The sequence below is a fragment of the Marmota flaviventris genome, chromosome 4 (assembly GCF_047511675.1).
Source record: "Marmota flaviventris isolate mMarFla1 chromosome 4, mMarFla1.hap1, whole genome shotgun sequence".
NCBI lineage: Eukaryota > Metazoa > Chordata > Mammalia > Rodentia > Sciuridae > Marmota > Marmota flaviventris.
Window position 1 is genome coordinate 39,012,019 of NC_092501.1, and position 10,152 is coordinate 39,022,170.

The following is a 10,152-nucleotide window of genomic DNA, read 5'->3' on the forward strand; positions in this document are numbered from 1 at the left end:
AAAAGCACTCCTTTTCTTAAAAAAGTTTTTGTTTTTTCTTGAGGCACAGGTGGTTCATGCCAAGTTCATAAAATGGCTTCAGAGGCAATGGGTCACAGGCAAACTCAAAACAAATGGGGGTGGGAAGTAAAAACAACCAGGAGGAGGTAGCTGGCAGGTTCCTTCTGAGTCTGATTTAGGGTTGGGAGTTGATGCCTTTGAACATAAAAGTTGAGTCATCCTGGCCATCATCTCTGTAGTCTGCAGTGATTGTCTGGCCACGCCCTCATTCATCAATCTGTCCCTGGCAAGGACAGTGGTGTTTGTCCCCCCTGGGTCCTCTTCTGACTCTTTGTTGATCCCAAGCCAGTGAGATCTTTGTCATCCTACGTTCTTTTCTCTGGAAGGGAAGGCAAACCTAAGTCAGTGTATCTGAAATGTAACGTCCACCTTCCTCTCTGCTTTCTGTATACCTCCATGTTAAGAAATGTGAGGTCTAGTTCTGCCACTACCTCAATGGCTCTACTGTCATTCCTGGGCCTCAGGAAGGAGGGAAAGAGGGAAGAAGTTGGAGGAATATTCACTGAAAATAACAGTTAATGGTTTCTATCCCAAGCTTTTATTACAACTGGAACATTTGTATAAAGTCACAGAGAGGAACTATGAAACATTCCATCTTTTTTCAGGTTTTATGGGTTTCCAACTTCAAGTGAAATCTTTTCTTCCACTCTTCTTCATTTATAAGCTGCCTGTAGGGGGACCCAGGCCCTCCCCTCAGGGTGCTTACATTCTCATAGGCAGATGGGGCAGAGAGCTCCCAGGCAGTCTCCATCCTGTTGATGGGGGTGTCCTTAAGTGAATAGTGAGGACCACCAAAGCACAGAGGAGCACCCAGTTTAGCAAGGGCATGGTGGAGCCACAGAAGGTAGGAATAAATGTTAGTGAAGGTTTCTTGGGACTTAGGACTGTTGGTACAGAATGTTGAAGAATTGGCACAAATCACAGAGCTAGAGATGAGATCAGACAGAAGTTCCATTTTGAGCAGGGAGAACAAGGGGTTAACAAGGAGTGTGGGCATAGGAAGATGCTGAGAGAGCAGGCTAACAGAAGGAGGCAGGAACCACTCCAAAGACTTAAATGCCAGGATGAGGGGTTTGGACCTGTTCATGTAGTGAGTAGGAACCAGGAAAGGGGCTGAAACGACAGTATTTTAGAAGCATGTATTTAAAACCTTAGAAAAATAATGATGGTATTCAATTTAGATCTACTTTGTGTTACTGGATGCCCGTGTTTTATGGAGCAGCATTTGCAATTAGGTGAGAGTGTCTGGTTACCCTTAGAATGTTTCATTTTGGGGCATTGGCCATATTTCTTAGAGCCAGAATCCTGTCTGTGGGTGGAGCCCAAGCTGTGTTTAATGGCTTTCTCTGGGATGTCTTCAGTTTAGACACCTACTTGGGGAAGAGTAGTAATGTGCGTTCAACCCCTTAATATTCATGTGCATCCGAGATCATATTTTTTCGAAGGAATCAGACAATTATGTAGTTACCCAATGCAGGTGAGTGCACCAAGCTCTGAGGATGCAGTAAAGAGCTACCCACTAGATTTATGGGGGATGTGTAGTCATTGCTCTGAGAATAAAATATTCATGAAATAAAGATGAGAACTGCACAAATGGGAAATGACATGAAGAGTGAGAGATGAATCATCCATCACTGGGCCTGGAGCTTGGAATTCTTGTTGCTTCCTGCTTTGTCTGCCCTCCTCTGTCCCATGCTTCTGTGCAGACAGGAGCTGATAGAAGCCAGGGTGGCTGGATAGGACGGTGCTATATCACAGTCAGACCCTCTGTTCTGGTCCTGTGAGCCAGCATCTGTCTACATGCCCCCTTGATACTTCTTTTCTTGGAAGACTAGATCCTGGGGATCTTCCATTCAACTTGTTTATCTCTACTCCTTTCATGCCTTCTTCTACTCCTTGTAGAGATTTTCTCCTCTGCAACTATTCTCTCTTGATTTATGCTAACACAACAGTGTTGCACTGAAGGATTACAACCAGAGATAATGTGTGAAGTGAGTTAAAGATGCACATGGTCTATGAACATGCTTGGTTAATGTTGGCCAAGGTACTCTTCCTTTCAAAGGCCCTGAAGATGGACAGTGAGGGATGTGGTGGAGGAAAAACACACCTTAGGATATCTTTCTGTATTGGAAAAATTGCATGTTATCCTAACATTCTTCAACAACTTTCAAGGAAGGCCTTCTTATTTCTGGAGAAGTGGGACTTAGAAATGGTGAGAGCAGAGCTAAGAAGCGAATGGTGTATCTGTCTACATGATTCACAGAGGCAGTCTCACCAAAGAGTCAGGGGTCTCAGTTTCTCTTTTCTGCTGAAAACTGAACCTGCCACTACAGCTATCCTGCCAAGATCAGAAAGCTTGGCATGAGAATAAGGATAGTGAGCATGTTTGTTTCATCCCTTAGGTCAGGGATCTCCAGTAAGAAGGCACTGAACATTTATTATATGCCACTGTATATCTCAAAACTGGGCAAAACCTCCCTGCCTGTGGCCACAGGTCACCTCCCTTGTTGGGTGTGATTCCACTAGCACCTCCTCACCTTTCCATTCCCATCACTTTGCCCATTCTCTGAAACATGGAAGCTCTTGTTAGGGGGTGATGAATATAATTGAAGTATCGAGCAACTTCCTTGTGCCAGAAACCAAAGATAAATGCTTTCCAAGAACATTAGCTCATCTGATAGTAGGAGCTCAAAAGTATTTATTGAATGAATGAACCAGTCTGGGCTCCTATAAAGAAAATGTTATTCATGTTAAATTGTTGTGTAATCATTGCAGCTGAATCAATGGCTTTCAATTCTGGCTGCACATCAGAGGTGATTCATTTTGGAGCTTTTTAGAAATACAGATGCTTGGGCTCCATTTTCCAGAGGGTCATATTAAGGAGATCCAAACAACTGTAATTTCTAAAATCTACACATGTGCTTGTGATATCCTGCCAAGGATGAAAACCTTCCATCAAGGTGAGCATGGGAATATGCAACTTGGCATAGTGAAAAAGAGTCCAGGTTTTGGAGCCAAGTGGACATGAGCTCTGATTCTGATACTCCACTGGTCGCAGGACTCTGTTGCCTAAAGTCACTTCATTCCTAGCCTTGGTTTACTCCTCTGCATTCCTGCTGCTCCACCTATGATGTGGAGTGATTGTCATGATGCTTTAAAAAACTGCCCATCCTCTCCTGAGATCACTTCATTGACTTAGCATTTAGTCTGTTTGCTTCCATCCAGTCATGCCTCTCAGACCCCCAGCCCAGCCTAAGTCTTTGGAGCAACACTTTAGAAGACCACACTGGTGGCATCTCTCCAAGCCTTTGGGTCTCATTTACCACCTGGTTGGTCTCAGTGGTAACAGGAGCACATTGCCAACAACCATCCCAGTCAGGTGGGAAGTTCCTCATCCCTAATTTTGTTCCTGCCCAACTTAAAGTAGGAGCTGCTGGACTCCAAACAAAGTCAGTTCTAATGAGTCCCAAGTGTAAGAGGCTGTTACATAGATGATAGTTTAGTTAATTACCGTTTTCCAATACACTGGATTATTTCCACGTTGGTGAACATCGGCTTAATTACAGAACTTTATCTCTCTGCAAGACAATGTCTGAGAGAAGTTCCCCAATAACCTCTGTAGGTGCATCTGTCGTCATGTTTAATATGGGGTGAGAAATGCAGAGCTGGAATGTAGCCGATTCATGGGTAAATGCAGTCAATGAATTTTATGTCATATTCAGGGATGTTTGACTAGGTCAGTTACCTACAGTAGATTAATGAAGGCAGTGATAAGTTTCCAGGTCTCTTTCCACAGCTGTCATTACCTGGCTGAACACCGAAACCTTGGGATAATGAGGATGTAAACTGATGTAGTTCACATAAAAAAAGCCCATTATTTGAATTTGCATAACATTATAGAATGCACCATTTTGTCTAAAATATGGATAATTATTCAAATCACTCCTGCCTCTTGCCTTGAATAAGCTGATTACTGCTCTCTCCTCTTCCCTTGGCCAGAAACGCAGAAGGTGCAACCAGACATGACCTTGTGTGTGCTATATCTGTGGCCCCAGGTGATGCAAGAAGACAAAGCTTACAGGACCTCCAAATGAGGTCTGCTGCTCAGCTCTGGCCCCTATAGACAGCGAGAGAAACAGACAGCTTAGAGGACACACTGTGAGACTTAGAGACAGGCTGCATTTGTTTTCTAGGGAGGTCAGGGAGGCATGTGCCTTAGTTCTATTCATTTTCTTGTCTAGTTAAACAGCCAATATAGGAGGCTCCTAATGGTACCCTCTTCTCCCAGCGAATGAAGTGGTGTTGGCGCTACCTGAATAATGGAATTTGAATAGAATGAGGTCCCACTGGTGGGGAGAGGTTGGATTCTTGACAGCCATTTGGCGTGGGAAGCTCTCCCTGGGAAATTTGTTCAATTGGTGTGGACATTTTCTGTGTGTCCTGACGTGGAGAGGTTAAAAGGCTAATGAGTAACCACAATTGGGAGTTGATTCCTACTGCATGGCTTTGCAATCCTTGCCAATGATTCATCCGTCCTTAATTTGAGACAAGAACAAAAATATATGGGTGTAAGAAACTATTTATTTAAGCTCTTCGCTTCAGAAATACTAACTTGAAGGTCATTGGCCAACTTTATACAACTCCCTGGGTCGATCTTTATTCCAAGTGCTTTAAAAGTACCTGATAATAACTGCTCACAGCTGCATTTAGGCTGCTAGATTGGTGTCTGTGCCCTGCCTCTTTTGCAATCCACCACCCTTTCCACCTTCTGTCCCTTGGATGTCAGTGGTAAAGGCATCCTTCTCAGACACCTCCCTTGCTCACATCTTTCTGCAGAGTTTTGGTTGGTCTTTTTACTCAAAACTCTTCATGTATATTTTTTTCTGGCATTAGGTAGAGAGGGTTCCTTTCTCTTTGCCTTTTACTTCTAACTCTCTGCCTCCCTGTGGCCTTCTTGGACAGTAAACTGTCCTTCCTCTCTCCTAAAACCTGGCAAAATAGGAAGCACCTCCCAAACACCTGTTCTGGCCCAGTACTCAACTGACTGAGATAAAGGGCCAGTTCCTCTTCCAACTGCCAGTACTCAGAGTGAACGCAGCTGGGACAAAAGATACTCATTCCCTGCTGCGTATTAGTCTACTTTTAAACTTTCCCAAAGAGGACCTTAAAGGGTGAAAGACAAAGTTGAATGGAGGAAAAGGAAAGACCACGCAACTTACCAACTCTTCCAGAGATTCCCCAGGAGCACCTGGTGGTCAGCTTTTCTTCCACGGAGTGAAAGACTCTATGGTGAGGGAACTCAGCTCAGTCTAGCCTTCTCCAAGCTTCACAGATTGCAGAGACGGGATAGTTATTTCCTTAAACCTGAAAATATTTGAAATTCTCTCAATGTGTCTAGCTTCCAGGCTGTCTGCTACTGGTCTCGTGTCCTTTGTACATTCCAAGATGAAAAGTGTTTTGATATAAACATCTGCCAAAATGGTGTTGACACTGGTTTTGACTAATGCAGATAAAGGAGCTATATCCTATATTAGAAGCTTCACAGGAACTTGAAGCAGCCATAACGAGAGTGGAGTTATAGGCTGCATGATGGGCAGAGGCAGAGTTTGTCCAAAGGCCAGAGGAGAAAGCTAGATGAAGCACTGCTGCTGTACCCAATGAAACACCAACCATTTTCTACATCTAAAGTCTTCATTCAGGATTCAGATTCAGTCTTTTTGTCCTTGTTTGGGTCATAGTCCTGTCTCTTGGGGAGACAAACACGTCACCTGTCAATTTGTTATCCAGTGAAGATTGTAAAACAAAACAATTATGAATTTTTAGTCATTTTTTTTGTTCTTGTTGCTGCAACCAAAAGACCTGACAAGAACAATTTTAGAGGAGGAAAAGTTTATTTGGCACTCATGGTTTCAGAGATCTCAGGCCATAGATGGCCAACTCCATTGCTCAGGGCCTGAGGTGAGGCAGAACATCTATGTGGAAGGGTGTGAAGGAGGAAAGCAGCTCAGGACATGGCAACAAAGAAGGAGGGAGGGAGGGGGAGAGAGAGAAAGAAAACACATGCAAGCGTGCATTCCACTTACTAGACAAAATACATGCCCTAAAGGCATGCCCCCAGTGATCCTGCAACATCCTACCTACCTATGGTTACCACCAGTAAATCCATAAATGGATTACTCAACTGATTAGGTCATAGCTCTCATAATCTAATCATTTCACCTCTGAAAATCCTTACCTTATCTCACACATGAGGTTTGGGGGACATTTCATATCTAAACCATAATAATAGACTTCTATAGAAAGAAATAATTGATGCTAAGTAGCTCCAAGAGACTAATGCCCCAAGTAACAGTTATAAGATACTATTATTAACGACAGTTCTACATGGAAAAGAAAATAGATGAAGCATACACAAGGGGAGAAGGTTGCACAGAGCTAGCTCAATCATGGTGTAAGGTAATTAAGAACTTGAATTTGGCTTTTTATTTATGGATGGTTCCCGATTTACCATGGTTCATGTTTTTTTCAACTTTATGGTAATGCAAAAGCAGTGTGCATTCAGTAGAAATCATTCTTTGAATTTCAAATTTGGAACTTCTCCTGGGCTAGCACTATGTGGGACCATACCCTCTGGTAATGCTAGGCAGCAGTGGTGAGCCACAGCTCCCTGTCAGCCATACGATCATGAGGCAAAGCAACAAGTTCTCTAAGTGTGCCACTTTGCTAAGCTGTGATGTTTGCTATGGTTAGCATATTAAGTGCATTTCAATTTATGGTATTTTCAACTTACCATGATTATCAGGGTTTAACCTCATAAGTTAAGAAACATTTGTAGTATAAACTTTTGAAGGGAACATTGAAAGCATTTCATAAATGATGTTTAGCTAGGCAAAGTAGAGAGGCCTTATGCCCTCCAAACACTTCCCTCAAATTCACCCATGACTTTTGCCCCCCAGAGGTATTCTCAACTCTGAGGTGGTTTCTTACCACCAAAAAACTGAGCTCTGCTTATGTGGAACTTTAGATTACTGGAATCTTGGCTCTGCCTTCGGGGCTTCCTGAGGTTTGGGGCTGTCACTTCCATTTATGACACCAAGCTAAATTCCATTGCCCTCCTTCCATCTCCAACTTGTGTTATTTCTTATTATCCAGTTTTCCCTGGGCTGAAATGAGTTCTCTATTACCTTATGAATATTGTCTGTTTTCTTGCTCTGGAAGAGGTTTTGAGAATAACAGTAGGTATCTCACCATAAGCTAAGCATTATGTGCCAGCTACGAACCTCACAAGGGTAGAGAGAGCTGTGATTCCCCCTTTCTCCATTCCAGGGAGTGTTGGGGTAAGGGGTAAATAACAGGGCACTTCAGTTCTTTACCATCCTGAGAAATGTTGAGTTAAGTCTTCCTGGTGTTTAATCCTATGGTTGGCACACACATATGAAGGAGAGACTCATGTCAGTCATTCAGAGAGGCTTCCTTCTAGGGGAATTCCTCTCCCCTCATCCCTGTGGGAGCTCAAAGCAGTCACTGGAACAACCCTTATTTTGCATGGATCCTTCTTTTTCCTTCTGAAAGCATCCTAAATATCTTGGTATTTCTACCACTCCTACAAGGTGGACAGGGGTTGGATTTCTCTCTCCAATATTTGATGTCAGCATGAGAGCCCCTGGAGGGTTACATCTTGGAAATGAACTTTGACATGGTATTTCTTTTGGAGTTTGACCTTAGCATCAGTCATCATCTTGCCTGACACACAGGTATCCTGCAGCCTACAAACAGTACTGTAGCTTCTAACCACATCTAGAAACTGGTGTGGCTCTTCTGGAAACCTGGTCATCATCCCCCTTCACAGAGGGGAAACAAATAAAGTAGAAGACATCTCCCTTGAGCTTTCAAGCAGTATGACCACCTTGACTAAAACTGTAAACAAATCACCAAGTTTTTTTGAAAGAATGATATTGGGTTTTTCAAATTTTCCTTCTTGAGCAAATAAATAACCAAGCAGTCTTCTGTGATGCCACCCACCATGGTGAGATAATGTCATGGGTGAGGTCCCCTTCTGGGCAGCCTCAAGTCCTCATGGAACCAGGAGAGTTGGCTGACCTTAGGGAAGTCCTTGTTCTCACTGTCTCCCTCCTTACCTCATCCAGAAACCCACACACTATTAGCCTAGATAGGGACATGTCTAGGAGGAGTCCTTGCCTTCCTGGACATGCTGCACATGGAGAACAGAGGTCACCGGGTGAGGCAGGATTCTTTTCCCACTTGGGGCTTCTAGGCTGCCCCAAACACTCATGGGGCTTGGGACTCTGGTGAGGCCATTGAATCTACCTGAACCTGAACCTCCTTTGGAGCAAGGCAAGGGTGATCATTTCATGCCTTTGAGTGTTGTGGGCTCTAAATGGCGAAACCACAGGCCATATTAGAGACTCAAGGCCCATTCCCTTGGGACTCCATTTATAGCCTTCCCCTCTCAGTTCTTCAAAGCATCTTGTCACAAAGGTCACCTCTGGGTGTGGCAGTGTTAAGTGCAGAGGAGAGGAACAATGTCACCAAGATCTGCTGGCAGGGGTTTGCTACATAAGCATCAGTGTCCTCCTCTATAGGATTCCCCATCCAGATGAAGGGAGGTGGGAGCAATGGGGGGGGGATACTCACTGTCAGCAGGCCGAACAGGCCTAGTGTCTCCGGGTATCCAGAGTTTGCAGCAAGCCAGCCTTGGCTCACTCTTAAGCCTTCCTCTGACCTTCCTGTGCTTTCTCTCCAGGACAAAGAGGTGAATCTGGAGCAGGTGCATCGACGCATGAACAGCCTCATGGATGAAGACATTGCTCACAAGCAGATTTCCCCTGCATCGATTGAGCTCTCGGCCCTGGAGATGGGGGGCCTGGCTCCCAGCCAGGCCTTGGAGCCAACACGGGAATACCAGAACACCCAGCTCTCTGTCAGCACCTTTCTGCCAGAGCAAAGCAGCCACGGCACCAGCCGGACACTCTCGTCAGGGCCCAGCAGCAACCTGCCGCTGCCGCTGAGCAGCTCTGCCACCATGCCCTCCATTCAGTGCAAACACAGGTCGCCCAATGGGGGGCTGTTCCGACAGAGCCCAGTGAAGACCCCCATCCCCATGTCCTTCCAGCCTGTGCCTGGAGGCGTCCTTCCAGAGGCTCTGGACACCTCCCACGGCACCTCCATCTGACCGCGCCGCCTGCCCTCCTGCCCGCCCACCCACCCGACCAGCAGAGCTTTTTAATACAAGAAAACAACAACACAAACCACACACAAATACACACACACAACACACACAGAGACTCTTTCATTTTTCTTGTACATATGTGTAAATAATGACAGAATGGAGTGGGGTAAAAGTGTATTTTGAATATTCCCAATTTTCGAAGTCAGTAAAAAAAAAAACACAAAAACTGTATGAATGACTTTGTAAATTTTGTTCTATATGAATAAAAAGGCAAATTACTTGTGATCATTCTGAAGTGCCAAAGGAGCCCCCTGTTCCTGGGCCTTTCTGAGGGCAGGAAGGGCAATCAGATAAGGGGCCCCTTCCTGCTGGGGAGAAGGAAGACGAGGAGCCCCGAATGCTGCTTGCTCCCATGCCCCACAGCTCCCCACTTCGTTCCTCTGCTCCTGGGCCCTCGTTCCTCCCTTAGTTTCCTTGGGTAGATAAAGAGTGAGTCTGGAGCCAGCATTGACCTGGTGCATTGGGTCACTGTACTATAGGGTTATCCACTGTTCTGTGAGCCTGGCACTTAGGAGGTGTCATGGCCAATCCAGCTCAAGATGGTGACCACATCGTGAGTCACAGTGTGTAGTGTGCAGCTGCCCTGTGGGCCCCAGAGAAGCTGCTGCCCATATTGAGTTAACAGTCTCTGATGCCAATTTGTTCTAATATCATTCTGTTGGTATTTTTTTTAACTTTCTCTTCCTATTAGAAGAATCAACCAGTGAAAGACTATGGGGGAAGGAGGGTAGGTCCCATCACCACCTCAGAGAGGCTAGGCCAAGGTGGGATTGGCCTGGTGGAAGGCACCTGGGGATAAGGAGATGTGAAGTATATATGGTTGGTGACATAGACCATGTCAG

General features: G+C 45.0%; 1 protein-coding gene across 1 annotated transcript in view; it reads left to right on the top strand.

Moving 5' to 3' along the window:
* The window catches only part of Grid1 (glutamate ionotropic receptor delta type subunit 1), a 711,129-nt gene extending 701,723 nt beyond the window's left edge, over positions 1-9,406 (top strand). Inside the window, exon 16 of the mRNA XM_027939978.2 lies at positions 8,825-9,406. Coding sequence (XP_027795779.1) covers positions 8,825-9,253 — 429 coding nt within the window. The 3' untranslated portion in view covers positions 9,254-9,406. The remainder of the gene's footprint in view (positions 1-8,824) is intronic.
* Positions 9,407-10,152: the final 746 nt, after the last annotated feature.